The sequence below is a fragment of the Gymnoscopelus microlampas genome, assembly GCF_963454915.1.
Source record: "Gymnoscopelus microlampas genome assembly, chromosome: 17".
Taxonomy (NCBI): Eukaryota; Metazoa; Chordata; class Actinopteri; order Myctophiformes; family Myctophidae; genus Gymnoscopelus; species Gymnoscopelus microlampas.
In genome coordinates, this window is record NC_139954.1 from 18,260,004 (window position 1) to 18,277,482 (window position 17,479).

The 17,479-nt window shown below is 41.8% G+C and overlaps 1 protein-coding gene across 1 annotated transcript in view; it reads left to right on the forward strand.

Annotated features, from left to right (window-relative positions):
* The window catches only part of LOC311065249 (tyrosine-protein phosphatase non-receptor type 4-like), a 35,757-nt gene extending 20,785 nt beyond the window's left edge, over positions 1-14,972 (forward strand). The window contains exons 8-18 of the mRNA XM_084085490.1: positions 170-253; positions 716-772; positions 1,272-1,428; positions 2,702-2,868; positions 5,944-6,034; positions 6,424-6,485; positions 7,467-7,613; positions 9,085-9,213; positions 12,232-12,380; positions 14,090-14,225; positions 14,519-14,972. Of these exons, the coding sequence (XP_083941616.1) occupies positions 170-253; positions 716-772; positions 1,272-1,428; positions 2,702-2,868; positions 5,944-6,034; positions 6,424-6,485; positions 7,467-7,613; positions 9,085-9,213; positions 12,232-12,380; positions 14,090-14,225; positions 14,519-14,968 (1,629 nt within the window). The 3' untranslated portion in view covers positions 14,969-14,972. The remainder of the gene's footprint in view (positions 1-169; positions 254-715; positions 773-1,271; positions 1,429-2,701; positions 2,869-5,943; positions 6,035-6,423; positions 6,486-7,466; positions 7,614-9,084; positions 9,214-12,231; positions 12,381-14,089; positions 14,226-14,518) is intronic.
* The last annotated feature ends 2,507 nt before the right edge of the window (positions 14,973-17,479 follow it).

The window sequence follows — 17,479 nt, forward strand, 5'->3', positions numbered from 1 at the left end:
AATACATGTATTTTGTTAAGATGATTGTATCGATAGTTGCAGCCGTAACTGTAGAGCTGCTCTCTACTCTATTGGGCTGTGCAGCATCGTTGTGCAACCCCTCAACATTGTTATTGACTGGCGTGTATGTGTGTATGTCTATGTGTGTGTGTGTGTGTCCTGCATGCAGCTAAACGGAGTCGTTCCTCATGATAATCTGGTCCTGATCAAGATGAAGCCCGATGAGCACGGCCGCTTCGGCTTCAACGTGAAGGTGAGTGCAGTGTGGACTCTCTCTTTCCCAGGTGTTTCGTGGGCGTGGTTTTGAGGTTAGATTAAGGCAGTTTTTCCCAAACAGTGCATCGGGACAGTGGGCAAACAGTCGGTCGGACCCATTTTTTTTTCATTTTTTTTTTCTCCTCAAAATTATTCATTAAAAAATCTCAATTCCATTAAAGATACATAAAGTTTTTTTTTAATAAGTAGTGAAAATAGAAGATCTACCAGCTCGTAGTGAGCTTGTAGATCGGCTATTTTCACTAGTTTGAGAACCACTGGGTTACGCCATAATTTCTGGGAGGTTAGGTTTAGGCTTATAACCACGCCCACCTGGGCGAAACACCAAAGAAAGAGGGAGTCCCGAGAGCAGTGCCACTCCCTGCCTGCACACTGAAACATGACGCTAGGCTGGCACACATCCATCTCACCTCCATGATGTTTGTCTATGTGCCTACAGGGGGGTGCGGACCAAAAGATGCCCATCATTGTGTCTCGAGTGGCCCCTGGAACATCGGTAAGCTGAAAACAGACTCTCTCTCTCACACACACACACACACACACACACACACACACACACACACACACACACACACACAGAGAGATATCGTTTGTCGGGTGGAAATGTCCAAAAAACAAAACTGTTACTTTTCAGGATTCAAATTCAAAAGTACCAGATCTACAAGCTCGAAACGTGGTGTGAAGCGACTTGTTTTGAGCTTGTGGATCTGCTACTTTCGATGCTTTTGTCTGACACTGTAGTATGATCACGTAGGGCATTAATTTAAGAAAAAACACAAAAGGTTAAAATATGTTGATAGGTTTCTGCCCGACAGCAACTATATATTTGTATTATTAACTCCCCACTTTCTCTCCTTTTCTGCTGTTTCACTTTCCTCCCATCACTTCCTGTATCTCTCCCTTAACGTCCCTCTCCATGCACTTTGCCTCTCTTTCTCTCTCTCTCTCCTCCTTCCATCCCTCTCTCTGTCTGTCTCTCTCCCCTCCCCTTGCAGGCTGACCTGTGTGTGCCTCGCCTTAACGAGGGTGACCAGGTGGTGTTGATTAACGGGCGGGACATCTCTGACCACACCCATGACCAGGTGGTCATGTTCATTAAGGCCAGCTGTGAGAGCCACTCTGGAGAGCTCATCCTATTGGTCAGGCCAAACGGTGAGTTGTTGTTCACATTGGTCCGAAACAGGGAGGGAACTCACGCTGTTGGTCCGACTTATTAATGCGTCAACCCCATTGGTCAGATTCACTCAGCGTGATTGGACCGTTTTTTTTTTTGCTAGGTTCTTTTGAGTTATTTTTGCTTTTATTTGGACAGTTGAGATTAGAGAGACAGGAAACCAAGGGTAGAAAGGGGGGCATGACATGATGCAACAGAAGTCTCCTGCTATAAATCTAACAGAGGACACTGTGATTAAGTTGCCAGTGCTCTAACCCATTAACCCATTACGACCTGAGGTCGATTCTACAAAATGTCTTCTAAAGACAAGTTAAGTTTTCTGAAAAACGTATCTTGCTATACTAGTGGTCCTCAAACTCATGTCAAGGACCCCCAAAATTATATGTATTTGGCCACCGACCCCCATCTCAAAATATGACCCCCAGAAGCAAGGAACACAAATGTCCCCTTTAAAGTTTTTGATATTCAAAGATTTGCACGCATTTTCACGAAAAAAAAAAAAAGATCTACAAGCTCGCCTGTGAGCTTGTATATTTGCTATTTTTTTTATACCCAACACAAAAATATAAAATGACACGGATGCTTTCCCGGTTGTAATGGGCTAAACAGGCAGCTACAGTACTACAGTGTGCACCCCACATTCTTGGACTAGTTTAATTTGTGCCAAAGATAGCCAGGACACGCCAGTCCCCTTATACCCTTTTTTTCTGCTTTTAACGGGCTATTGCAGAATGAATAACTGAACTACGTTCTGGTCAAGTCACACTGTTGGTTTATAGTTGTGAAGTTGCTGCTAACTAAGAGTGGTACATATTGCATTCTAATGGTTTGAATGTGCATAAACCTATTCCTGCATTCTGTTTATCCCAGTTATTTTCAAATCAATGTTACTTTAACTCCAAGGATGTACAAATGGGACCAAATGGACTTGCTGCTCTCAGAGTTACATGAACACTATGGATTTGACTGTGTATTATGTATGAAAAGGGAGAGGCAAAGCATTTCAGAGGAATGAGATCAAAGTTCATGAAAGACCTTCTTAGTATCTTAAGTGGGGCAAACAGGGATTGATGTTTGATTCCGTCTTATAGTAAAGAACATGAGATGAGACATAAGATTGCATGATATATTAAAATGCCCTTGGCACGACAAAATTTGAGAACCACTGATTTGCATCAGAAGGCATTTTGTAGAATGTAGGCCTCACCAGGTCTTAATGGGTTAGTGAAATGTTTCCTCTTTCCACCGCAGCTATCTATGACGTGGTGGAGGAGAAGGCCGACTCTGAACCAGACTTCCAGTACATCCCAGAGAAGTCGCCCCAGGACCCGGCCCAGCTGGACCAGCACGCCTGGAGGGACTCCATGGTGTCGCTGAGGGAAGGCCTGCTAAGCGGAGCCATACTGGCACAGTTTGATGTGAGTATTATTGAGCAGAAACACACACACACACACACACACACACACACACACACACACACACACACACACACACACACAACATAGGGCTGTGTTACGATTACGAAATTGTATTTGACGATTAATTGTCATACAAATAATTGCGATTAACGATTTAATTGTGTTTTTTGAGGGGGGGGGGGCATTGAACATTGGATCATATGTTTAAAAGTTTATTAAAAAAAGGTTTGCCTTTTAGGCTTTGTAAAACAAAAAATGCACAGGTCAGATATGACAAATAACTTAAATATACAAATAAACATTTAATAATTTTATACTTAAAAAAAAAAGTAAAAATAGTTAATACAACGCATCACTCTGTGACGCGTTGTAAGCTTGTAAATCGGCTATTTCTGCCTTTTCTTTAATATTTTAAAACATATGAACATTTAACATGGAAACGACTATGACGATCATGCTAAATAATTGCGATTATCGCAAAGAATTGCGATTAGACGATTATGTAATAATTGTGACAGGCCTACACACACACATCCCAATCTACTCTCTAAAATTCTCAGTGTTAATTTAACTCTGAGATTGTACAAATGGAACCAAATGGACACGTAAGGATGTGGAGGTGCTCCCACGTGCACCCAAATAATAAATGCTGATTGATCTACTGTATTTGATGCATTGTGGGTCAGTACGGACAGAACTATCGGAAGATTTAGTGTAATTACCCATTTGTGTTGTCGGCACAGTTTTTTGGAATGGAAACGGTGCGAGAGAGAGAGAGAGAGTTCCACATTCCTAGGACTTCCTGTCTTTTATCAACAACTCTTAACTACTTCCTCTTTGAGTGTCCTGCTGTGTAGTTAGTGGAGAGGAATGTAACACACACACACACACACACACACACACACACACACACACACACACACACACACACACACACACACACACACACACACACACACACACAGACCTTTGTGTTACTATACTTGTGAGGACATCAACATTTATGGATGCCGATTGCATGAAAGGTTTTTCTAAAATTTGTTTGCCATTTTAACCCTAACCCCGAAGCCGAAATATCCAATATCCGAACTTACAACTTGTGAGATTTTATATATATACAGTATATATATATATAGAGTCTACATTTCAGTATTGATACTTTTACTTTGAATACTTCTTCCACCACTGCAAGCACATTACGGGCGCATTACAAACGCAACTTGCAGACACACATTCTGGATCAACGCGGACATGACTGCACATCAGAGGAGCTCACGTGCACTGAACTCGCTCACCCCCGCACCACTCTGGTGATGTGGTACAAGCAGAGATGATGCACTGAGCTGTTGTTTCTTGGATCACCCTGAAGCCTTGTGGCGTGGTGCTTTACATGGAATCGGCTCTCTGCTGGATTTTAGTGCTACTCTGCCACGCTCGCGCGCGCATGCTTTTAGTGTTGAAGATTAGACCAGTGGTGGAAAAAGTACTCGATTGCTTTGCTTAAGTAAAAGTATCAATACTGCAATATAGAAATACTCTGTTACAAGAGTCCGGAATTAGAAATTTACTTGAGTGAAAGTACAAAAGTATTCGCATCAAAATGTATTTAAGTACCAAAATTAAAAATACTCATTAAGAAGAATATCCCATTTCAAGTGTTCAAATGTATGAAAATCTTTTGAAAATACAAATTAACTAGTAACTAAAGGTTTTCAAATAAATGGAGTGGTGCAAAAGTACAATATTTGGATCCGAGATGTAGTGGAGTAGAAGTAAAAGGAAATACCTAAAGTAAAGTACAAATACCTAAAAATTGTACTGTACTTAAGTAAATGTGCTTAGTTACTTTCATCCACCACTGGATTAGACTAGTTCTCATGAATACTGTGTGTGTGTGTGTGTGTGTGTGTGTGTGTGTGTGTGTGTGTGTGTGTGTGTGTGTGTGTGTGTGTGTGTGTGTGTGTGAGACTGTGTGAGACTGTGTGAGACTGTGTGTGTGGACATGCAATCAGCATCATAGAGGGAAGGTGGTTTTATAGGACATCGCATGCCTTCTCAGACTCCTTTCACTTTGCTCATTGGAAGATTACAGCTTAACCACTTAAACCCCATTTGGTTGAGCGGAGTCCCTCAGGGCTCTATGCTAGTGTATTTTCTGTTATTGTGGTGAAAGCTTTCGCTGAAAATAGACGATCGACAAGCTCACACAACGCGTCATGCTATTTTCAGCGAACGCTTTCCCCACACGGATTTATGGATGCTGGGGTTTAATCGGTTAACACACAAACACACAGACTGACTGTACGCACATTCATTCACATTCACATGGACGAGTATGTGTGCATGCACTGCATCAAACACACACACACACACACACACACACACACACACACACACACACACACACACACACACACACACACACACACACATCGATTCAAACTGGTGACAATTTAAATCGATTTAATAGAAAATGTATCGCGATGCAAACAGCAGAGGGCTCGTAAAAAAAAGAGAAGAAAATACAGGATATTTTTTAGAGAATTGATGAAAAAAAGGTTTTTAGTAATTTGCTACTGTATTGAAAAGAGAAAACACAGTATTGTAAAAAAAAAAAAAAAAAAAAAGAGAAAAAAATACTGGATTTGTGTGAGAGAAATAAAAACGTTAAAAAAAACATAAAAAGATATTTCTGTCATGTGTCTGTAGAATAATTTTGTGTTTAAAAAATAGTGACAAATCGTATCGTGAACCTAGTTTTGTGATTCGATTCGTATCGTGAGTTGAGTGAATCTATACATGCCTAGTGTTGGGTTAATATGATTGCCTCTCATGTTGCTTAAACATTCCAGTGTCAGTTTCAGTTCGTCTCTTTGTTTTATGGAGCGCAAACTGCAGTTTGAATTTCTGAAGAAAAAAAATTACAGTATTGTAATAGAGATTTCCATGATACGGATTTAATTTTGAAACTGAATCAACCGGTCAGAGCATTTATGATCAACTTCAATGATGACTTCTTACATTGCCCGTTTTATCCATTTGTTTTTGTGTTTGTTTGTTTTTTCGCCCTCACAGCAACTGTATAGGAAGAGGCCGGGGATGACCATGCTGTGTGCCAAATTACCTCAGAACGTTTCCAAAAACCGCTACCGAGACATCTCTCCATGTATGTTCACACATTTTTATTTTAATGTCCTTTTTTAACAGCACTTTGGGCAGTTAAAGCCAGATTTATACTTACGGTAAATGTATGTGTCACTGCGTTCCGACATGCCAAAAATAGAGACGGTGGGATTTAAAGTGGTTAAAAATCAGGTCACATTGGCGTCATAATTGCAGATAACGATGTCATCTGTCTGGCTCTACAAATTAGGAATTACGGTGTGTGTATAAATGTGCTCTAGAAATAAATGCTACTTTACTCTAACTTCATCACTGTACTGCACAGGCTAACAAAAACAAATGGCTGTATAGTTTTCCTGACAGCTGATGTGTTCCGGTGGTAATTTCTCTCTCTCTCTCTCTCTCTCTCTCTGTCTCTGTCTCTGTTCCTAGATGATGCCACACGGGTCATTCTGAAAAACGCAGATGACTACATCAATGCAAATTACATCAATGTGAGTATCCCCTCTCTTCTTCCTCTCCGACTCTTTCTTCTCTTCCCAAATCTCTGTCAATACGTTCGGTACAAACTTAAATGATTCACAACAAAACGCTGAAACGGATGAACTTGAACACACACTCACACACATTCTCAAACGCTTTTCATTTCAAGGACCCACCAATTTGATATTCATTAGGCCACAAACCCCATGTTATACAAAATAAATTATAATAAATGTTTCCATGTCTGAGACCTCGTTTTTAACTCTGAGAGTGTACAAACGGAACAAATAGGGTCCATTTTGTTCCATTTGTACACTCTCAGAGTTACAGACCCATAACGGGACCCCTGGTGGTCTCAGAACCCAACATTGTGAACCGATAGTTTGGTGTGCTTTACACAGAACATCAAGCAAAGGAAACACAATTATGCAATAATTAAAAAAAAAGTTACAGTGCAGAAGCAACAAGAAAAAGAAATGAAAAGTACCTCAATCAAAGGCAGCAGCAAACAGACAGGTCTTTAGTTGTGTTTTAAAGTTGTGTTTTAAAAGAAATAAGAGTGGCATCAGACCTGCGGTTTTCTAGGAGTTTGTTCCAGATAATGTGGTGCATAAAACCGAAATGCTCCTTCCCGACGTTTATTTTTGGTTTTAGTGACAGAAAGCAGACCTTTCCCAGATGACCTAAGAGGTCTGGATGATTCATGATATCGTACAACATCAGAAATGTATTTTGGCCCTAAACCATTCAAAGCTTTATAGACCCAACAGTCGTTGGTCTATAAAGCGTAGTGCAGTTGGACATTCAATCAGCAGCGCCTGTCGATTGTAAAAGGATCCGAAAGGTGATGCAGGGAGAGGTCCTTGTAGGACCTTTTTCTGCAGGTTCTAATATATCAGCTTCTATTCCCTCTTTGTTGTCCTCTCCTATCTATCATTCTCTCTCTACCTCTCTCTCTATCATTCTCTCTCTACCTCTCTCTCTCTCTGTAGATGGAGATCCCAGCCTCCAGCCTGATAAACCGCTACATAGCGTGCCAAGGTCCTCTGCCCCAGACCTGCCCTGACTTCTGGCAGATGACGTGGGAGCAGGGGTCCTCTATGGTGGTCATGTTGACCACGCAGGTGGAGAGGGGACGGGTATGTAGTGACACTCACCTTCCTTAACTCGCCCATTCTACAATGCATTCTAAATCAGTCTCAAAGAAGAGAAGATTTGTGTTAAAAATAATTATTTTAAATTATAAAAAAAAACATCTAACACTTGTACAAGCTTGTAGATCTGCTATGTTGGATTAGCCAACGCTAAAATGAAAACTTTCCCGGTTTAAATGGATAAAAAAATATTATAATGTAAAATAAAAAGAAATGAATGTTTTAATAAATGAAAAGGTTTTTGTTTAAACTTTTTTTAATCTTTTGAAAAAACGTTTTTTTAAATGTAGGAAACCGGGGGAAAAAGGGATAATTACTGACAACCCATAAAAATGGGTCCACGACCCAAACATGGGTCCCGACCCACTGTTTCCCAAACTAGATAGAAAGTGTTTCACATGTAATATTCTTTGTCCTTCTGTTTTTTAGCATCCTGGATGTACAGTACGTAGTAGCAGACTGTGGCAAAGAAGTGGAATTCTTAAAGGAGAAATCCGGTCATTTTAAGTGTTATGTTTGATGTGTGTCAAATCACTTACCAACGTATAAATGAAAATCGCGTAAATCCACAGAGCCCCCTATCGACCCCCACCGTTGTCATTGTAGGAGGATATAGAATAGCCCAAATTCGCCTATTTTAACCAATGCAAAGTCTGTTTTTTTGCTTCTAGTACTCATTGTTGAGTCCCATGATAATGTAACAGGCGCTAAAACTCCCGACAAGCTAACGGCTAATAACAGAACGAGCTAATGCTGGTTGCTGGTTTCTCTCCCGACCTGGCAACCTGGGGCTGCCATTCAGAGAGATAAGCAGCCCCAGCGTTAGCTCGTTTGTTATTAGCCGTTAGCTTGTCGGGAGTTTTAGCGCCTGTTACATTATCATGGGACTCAACAATGAGTACTAGAAGCAAAAAAACAGACTTTGCATTGGTTAAAATAGGCGAATTTGGGCTATTCTATATCCTCCTACAATGACAACGGTGGGGGTCGATAGGGGGCTCTGTGGATTTACGCGATTTTCATTTATACGTTGGTAAGTGATTTGACACACATCAAACATAACACTTAAAATGACCGGATTTCTCCTTTAATCACACTAATAGTTGCTTGTTGCACAAACCAATTAGATATCGTCTCTGTCGGGTGGAAACCTCATATGTCCTAAACTGTTACTTTTCAAGATTCAAATTCAAAAACGGCAAAAGCAGCAGATCTACAAGCTCGAAACGTGTCGCTACGCTGTAGTATGATCAATTAGGGCGTTAATTTAAAATATGGAGTTATGAAGTTTCTGCCCGACAGCGACGATATTTTAGTAAATAATAATTGTAAAAAAGACGACCCAGCACAAATAAACTAGTGGAGATTATACTCTATGTGCAAAACATTGGTCAATGTTGAAGTAAGTGTGAGAGGATGTCTTATGTCAGTCTAATCAGGCTGCTTGTGTTTGTAGGTGAAGTGCCATCAGTACTGGCCAAACCCAGACAGCAGCGCCACCTATGGGGGGTTTACAGTAACGTGCCACACTGAAGAGGGCAACTCTGCCTTTCTGGTCAGGGAGATGACCCTCACACACACAGAGGTACGTACGCGCACACACATACACACACATTCACACCACACCACAACACAACACACAGACACACAGACACACAGACAGACACACAGACAGACACACACACACACACACACACACACACACACACACACACACACACACACACACACACACACACACACACACACACCACACACACATCCAGGTGTCCTACATTTAATACACTCATGTTTATTCAGTGGTTTGCGTATTTGTTTTGAACACACAAACTTCCACCTACAAGCACATTACATCATAGGAAAGAGAGGGAGGGAGGGAGAGAGACAAGGCGAGAGAGAGAGAGGGAGATGTGTCTAAGGATGGATGAGTGGCGGATGCAGCCCAGAGGAGGTGTGTTTCCATGGTGACCGGTGTGGGCTGTTCTTTTTCTGGCTCTCGCTGCTGCATGCGGGCCACGTATTATTGGGATCTGGTTGCCTTGACAACCCAACCACCGCAGCCAGCCAGCCAGCCAGTCATTCAGTCAGTCAGTCGTACACACACACACACACACACACACACACACACACACACACACACACACGAGAAGGAGAGAGGGAGACAAAGGAAGAGGTACAGGAGGAGAGAGAACAGGAGGTAGATATAGAGCTGTCACGATTATCACGATTATTTACCTGACGATTAGTAATAATAAATGAAAAAAATGCGATTAACGATTTAATAGTATTAATCTGTCGTTGAAACACTGGAACATATGAATAAAAATGACATTGCTGTTAGGATGTTAAGTTGCACAGGGCAGATATGACAAATAACCGAAATATACAAAGAAATTACTGACATATTTAACAACTTTATACTTTCAAAGAAACAATAATAGTGGAAATAGCCGATCTACAACCTCACAACGTTGTGAGTTTGTAGATATGCTATTTCCACAATTTTTTTAAATGTTTGGAAATGTCTGAAAATGTTTCAACATGATGATTATGCAAAATGATTGCGATTATCTCAAATAATTGCACAGATAGACACACAGGTATAGATAGACTGCTAGAAAAAAGAGAGTGAATGCTAGCAATTAGGGGAAATATATCGGCAAATATATTTAGTAGTAGAGCATGGGAATATGGTCAACTAAGTATACGGCCCATGGGAATGCGATCAACCAGGTATAGGGTTTATGTAATTAAATATCTCACACAATCCTGTCGGATGGATAAGGTCCCATTTTTATTTTATTTTATACAATGTCAGTGTACTTTTTTGTCATGTGAAATTCCTTGTTTGCTCGATTGTTTTTGACCAATATTTATATGATTTGTGGGTTATATGCAATCCAACTAAACTAAACTAAAAGTGCCTCCTATAATTCAACATAGTTGTGCCATTGAAATTTCTTATCTATAGTCGATGCCATGGCGTTATTTTTGGTGACCATTGTGCGTCACTCATTTATACCAGACGGTTCTCAACTTGTGGGTCCCCACAGATCAGTCAAGTGACAATTTAAGGACCTTTAACTCACTGAGTGCCAGAATTATTTCTTGTCCCAGTGCCAGAGAAGTAAAAAAAAAAGTGCTTAGGAAGCGAGATACAGCCTTTTTCAGTTATAAGTTAAACAAGGAGTGGATGGAGCTCCAAATCTTCAGATAATGATATCTTGGGTTCTGAACATTTTTTTTACTATTTTTTCAAAAACACGTGAAACACGTGATTGGCATGTTGCACCATAGCGGTAAAACACGTGAAACACGTGAATAGCACTCAATGAGTTAAGACCTTTTAATACCTAAAGAGAATATGAAAGAAAAGAAAATAGACCATTACAGCATCATACGTAATCAACAAACTATACTCTTAAAACTGGTCAAATATAAGCACACAACACGTAGATCTGCTATTTTCGCTAGTTTGAGAGCTAAAAAGTTTGGGAACCACTAGTACTGTATAGTGGATGGACACTGTGGTCAATATAGTGGATGGACACTGTGGTCAATATAGTGGATAGCCACTGTGGTTCTTATAGTGGCTAGTATAGTTGGCTGTATAGATTTTTTTGGACACAAGACCCACATTCAGTTGTAATTGAAGATGACAGTTCGTTGCTGCTGTGTTATCCTGATTGTGCCGCTGAACATAGCCCGTGTTTCCTGACCTTTTCAAACGTACGGCTCTACAAGGAGCCAATTAGCATTCTCCTCTGCCTGTGTTGGTTGCCATGGAGATACATGGGTTACCATGGGGACGCGGAAGAAAAAAACGTTTAAGAGGAACACACAGGGCTCTGAGTCACATGAAGCAATGGTCAGTGTGTGTGTTTGAGAGATCCATTTTCTTACACCAACCGTTGTCAATGTAGATTTCCATACGGCCTAATAAGGATCAGCTATATCATGAATATAATGTTTGGCAAAGTCGCTGATCATTTCTCCATAAGGTTGTCATGACATTGATAATCAGCTCCTTTTTACGATTTCTGATAAAGCTCTGGAATCATGAAAAGCACATGCTTCTTTTTGGTTGATTGTTTGAATACTTCATTAGTTAGAAATGTAAACGGCATGAGGTACAGTCAGACATTTAGGCTTTTTTTTGTAACCCAAAAAAAGGGCTCACGGTTCTGTTTAATCTCATATGTCTAAAACTTTTGAGGATTCAAATTAAAAAATAGCAATAGTAGCAGATCGCCAAGCTCGAAACGCGTGGCTTCGCGCCGCGTTTCGAGCTTGCAGATCTGCTACTTTTGATGCTTTTGTATGACGCTGTGGTATGATCAAGTATGACTTAAACATTCGATCCACGTCGTAACCTCCCCAAAAAAAGGGCTTGTGGTTCTGGTTTTACCTGGTTGGCCCACAAGTCCATTTTAATGAGCCTTGGTCCCACAGCGTAGTTGTCAACTTCCTAAATTTGGTTCCCAGCCTCAGGGGCTAATAATAAAAGAAGCTCTGCTCTGAGTGTGTCGGGTCATTTCTATGTCGGTACCCAAACTTAATGAGATCCATTTGTTTCCCCGTCTTGCTCCCTGCGTGTGGTCAGAGCGAGCAGCAGCGCGAGCTGACACAGATCCAGTACCTGGCCTGGCCGGACCACGGTGTTCCTGACGACTCCACCGACTTCTTGGACTTCGTGGCTCTGGTGCGGTGTAAACGGGCCGGCAAGGACCAGCCCATGGTGGTACACTGCAGGTGAGGGGGGCCGGTACTAAATGATGATTTATTTGTACGTTGCTGTGTGCCGGTATCACGTACCGAAAAATAGCAGATCTGCTCACATTCATACAGGTAATTCATACGCTTACAGATAAACATAGACGGTAGACACACACACACACACACACACACACACACACACACACACACACACACACACACACACACACACACACAGTGCTCATAGTGATGCACATAGTTAAAAATAGGTATACAGTATGTAGACATGACTTACACGAACACATGAAAATACACATGCAATCATATAGGCGGATTGATAGTGACGCACGCATGCACACACACACACACACACACACACACACACACACACACACACACACACACACACACACACACACACACACACACACACACACACACACACACACACACACACACACACACACACACACACACAAGATGTGCTGTGCCAACTTACCGTAGATGGTATGTACTATATCGTAGCTGTCTGGTGGAAACCTCAGATGTCCAAAACCGTTGCTTTCAGGATTCAAATTTGAAAACGGCAAAAGTAGCAGATCGGCAAGGTCAAAACGCGGCGCGAAGCGACGCGTTTTGACCTTGCCGATCTGCTACTTCTGCTACCGATCTGCTTCTTTGAACTTGTGGATCTGCTACTGTTGATGCTTTTGTGTGACACAAGTAGGGCGTTCATTTACGAAAACATGGAGATAAGAGGTTTCTGCAGACAGCGACGATATTCTCTCCCCGTGCTCAGACACGGTACTCAAACATGCCCCAGCAGGTATTTGGAATGTGTGTGTGTGTGTGTGTGCATGTAAGTGTGTTTCTATTGCTTAGGGATATAAGTTTTCGCTGATATATCATTGCATACTGTGGGCGTGGGTCTCACTTATGATTGAAGGCTGGATAGACGAAAAGTTTGTCCATTCTAGAGACATGTAAGAAATAACAGAAAAGTAAACTCACTCTCGCCACTCTGAGTGCAACCCATTACTTTTATAAATGTTGTTGATCTAAGAGGATATCGCACAAGAGGAGTCGGAGCGTGGTGGTAACAAAAGGTTTATACTGTGGGTGCGCACATCATGGTAAACATCTTACCTTGTCTCTCATCGCCTCTCTCTCTCTCTCTCTCTCTCTCTCTCTCCCTCTCTCTCTCTCTCTCTCTCTCTCTCTCTGTGTCAGAAATGTAAACGGTTTCCACTGTGGTCCTATGTATACAAAATAGCATAGCATACACAAATTAACACAATACAACACAAATACAAAACACTACATGTACAAAAGTTTTCCTTTTTTTAGTATTACATTTACCTCCCCTTTTGGTCTCCTGATGGATGTTCTTTCAGGCCAATGTTGAAGGAAACCAGTGTTACACAACCTTTTAATGGATACCACATTTTGGGGGCAGAGCAGTAGGTCAAAGTCAGGTCAAAGTTGGTAGACATCCAGCCTATATTTAATGTATATAGGACTGAAGGTGGTAATGTATGTTTTGTAATAATAATCAAAATCGACAAAGTAACTAGTAATTAAAGTTTTAAAATAATTGTATTGGAGTAAAAGTATAATATTTGCCTCCGAGATATAGTGGAGTAGAATATAAGTACTGAAAATTGGAAATACGCCAATACAGTACTTGAGTAAATGTGCTTGGTTACTTTACACCACTGATGTCGTCTGTCTCTGTTGTGTGACAGTGCGGGGATCGGTCGGACGGGCGTGCTGATCACCATGGAGACGGCGTTGTGTCTGATGGAGTGCAGTCAGCCCGTGTATCCACTGGACATCGTGCGGACCATGAGAGACCAGAGAGCCATGATGATCCAGACACCTGTACGTACGGTCACTCACACCTGAGCCCACTCCATCGTATGACGGTCGCTCGCCCCGATCTGCTACTTTTGATGCTTTTGTGTGACGCTGTAGTATGATCAAGTAGTAGGGCGTTAATTTACGGAAAAACACAAAAAGTTAAATTATGGCGACAAAATATGCCCGACAGCATCAAAATAATAAATTATGCGTTATTGTCCCTCTGTCCCAAGCTTAACTGTGCTGTTATTTTCTTTCTTTCTTTCTTTCCCCTCCTCTCTCTTTCTCTCTCTCTCTGTCCGTCTCTCCCTCAGAGTCAATACCGCTTTGTGTGCGAGGCCATTCTGAAAGTTTACGAAGAGGGCTTGTTCAAACCGCTCAAAGGCGCCCTCTACCAGCCGAGAGAGAGGGAGGAGAACATGGAGCAGCCGAGGGAGCGACTGAAAGGAGCAGAGGAGTCGGCGGCAGCGGCGACGGAGAGAGAGGAGACGGGCGGAGGGGACGCACCGGATGGAGCAGCAGGAGGTTTGGGTGACGAGGAGTACGAGGAGGATGATGATGAGGAGGTAGAGGTGCTGGACGTAGGAGAAGTGGTGGAGGAGGACGACGAGGAGGAGGTGGAGGAGCTAGAGGAGGTGGAGGAACCCAGCGTGGCTAGCGCTACCAGCGTGGCTAGTGCTACCAGCGTGGCTAGCGCTACCAGCGTGGCTAGCGCTACCAGCGAGACCAGCTTGAACCCCGACCCCGAACCTGACAACCCTTGACCTTTGACCCTTTGGGGTCACCAGGATGTGTGGCCAGAGGAGAGAACAAAAGCACTGTTGCACTTTATGTTGACAAAAAAACAAAACAAACAAAACAAAACAAAACAAAAAAGACAGACAAACGTGAAAATCTTGAACTAATACTAAAGGAAAGAGAGAAAAAAAAAGAAAAACAGAAATCCAGATGTGTTGACTAGGTACCGTTAGGGGACATTGTGTGTTCAGGGTAAACAAAAAAAAGGAAAAAGAACAGACAGTAAGAATTAAAGGAAAAGATAAAACTATGAGAGAATAAAAAGTTGTGGAATTGCTGTAGTGCCATAAGTATGAAGGGGAAGGGCCGCCGATATGGATGGATACGAATATTTCTTTCTTTTTCAAAATGGTCGCCCTCCCCCTTTTATGAGCGAGTCTGCAAGACGGACATGCCTTTTTTTTTTTTTTTTTTTTTTTTACTAAATGTCCTAGCTGATAAAGAGATATATTCCTTATCTTTTGTTTTCCCTCAAGAAGAGTATTTATTGTGGTTTTTAGTTGATGTCAAACTCTGTCCACTGAACAAAAACAGAAAAAAGTTGTATGTTTGTTAGTACGAGTCTAGCTTCATGCTTCCCTGATGAAATCTTAGCTAGTACAGTAGTGTGATTCCTCCTCTTCTTTGACTTCCTTATTTCTTTTGCTTTTATTGGAGAGAAAGAGAGAAAAAAGTGGTTTAATTTATTGTTCTTTATTTTATTTCTCAGCTTTCTTGTCTTTGTTTCTGACCTCAGATAGTTGATAGGCGATTGGAAGCACTTTGTGTCTCATCCTGTTCAATGCTGAGGCAAAGTGGGTTCGCTATAAGCTGGTGCTTTGCTTGTGAGCTAACAAACACACACACACACACACACACACCACAGAGTGGCCATTGGTTGGCGTGTCAAAGAACTGAACTGGTTTAAAACCTACAAGGCTTGTGTCTACCAAGCACCTCTCATTGAGCCTGCAGAGCCCAGCTACCCGTGGTGCCTAGTGGTGCCAACACGATAATAAAGACCCTGCTTGAAAGATCGAATGTTGAAGCGTTTTGAACTCTCAGCATCTCTTCATTGCTAACGGAAACAAAGAAAAAACATTCTTTGCTGTCAACACTGTGTGTAACACTCTGCAGTATATCCTTTCCACTGAACAGCAGAACAAGAAGGCCTCGCTCTGAATAGAGGCCCCCGGTGGACACACAGCCTTGCTGAGTTGCAGTCTTAAGCTATTTCACTACGCCTCGCAGCCATCGCGACTGATAAAGCTAAAGAATCTAGGGTCAGTGCCATTCAGTTATTTCTTTTGGTCAATCCACCCAGCTCGAAAGAGTAATCAAACCAGCAATTAACTCGCTAATGATAAAATGTTCATTTTAGAAATGAAAATAATTCACTGGCAAAAGGGTGTTCCTCACTAAGTCTTTACTTTCAGGGAGAATCACCATTATGTATCGACAGTGAACTGACCCCAACCTTGCTGAAGTGTAGAGAACCGAACTTAAAAGTTCCATCACCCACCCCCACCCGCCCCACCGACCAATCCAAACTGAAAATTCTTTGAACATGCTGTGCAGCCAAGTCAATGAGTCACTGGCAAAAAAATGGAGTGCATAAATTCCTTCCAAATGCAAGGTGTCCCTCCCTCTGTTTTAAATGCCTCCACTTAAATGTATTGATTGCCATTGAAAGCGGTGGAGAGGATCAAGCATCACTGCTTTTTGTGAGCGCATCATCACATATTCAATTAAACTCTGCAGAATTGCAGCAATTTGTTTTCTGAGTTTCAGTGGGTTGCCAGGGGGTGGGATGGGTGAGGTTGTCTTTGAAACAACCCCTGTTAAAATAACCAGCTGTTATCTGGTTCTCTCGGTGTCTGGGCTTTCTGTCTGGGTAAAATATAGAGAATCCAGGCCTGCCACACAAACAGAACATCAGACCAATATTCCTTTCCTTCTTGTTGATTCTAGTGGTACATCGCCATTTTAACGCGCCATGTTCTCACATGGAGATGATAATCTTTTTGGTACTGATGATGATTGACTAATGATTAACTCACCTTTTTAAAGATGATTATGATAAAGATGAGATCATGTGTTTTTTTTTTTGGTTCACATAAAATCCAGCATTAGTGCTTGTATTGGCTAAGCTGTTGAGCTAGTCATAGTGGTATGAATTGAGACGCTGCTTGGTCTAAATACAGGTGCTCTTCTTCTCATAGACCGCTTTGGTACCTGCCCCTCATTGACAATGCATTCTACTGTGTGTGTGTGTGTGTGTGTGTGTGTGTGTGTGTGTGTGTGTGTGTGTGTGTGCGTGCGTGTGTGTGCGTGCGTGTGAGAGAGATGGTGAGAGTGCATGTGTGTGTTCTGTCTCTTCCTCTACCTGTGCCACCCAACCACAACTCTCTCTCTGTCATTACTAACACAATTAGTGAGCTCTGCGATTCAAGCCTTCTTGTTGGTTAAGCGGAATGAGTGGTTGTGAGTAGTAGTGT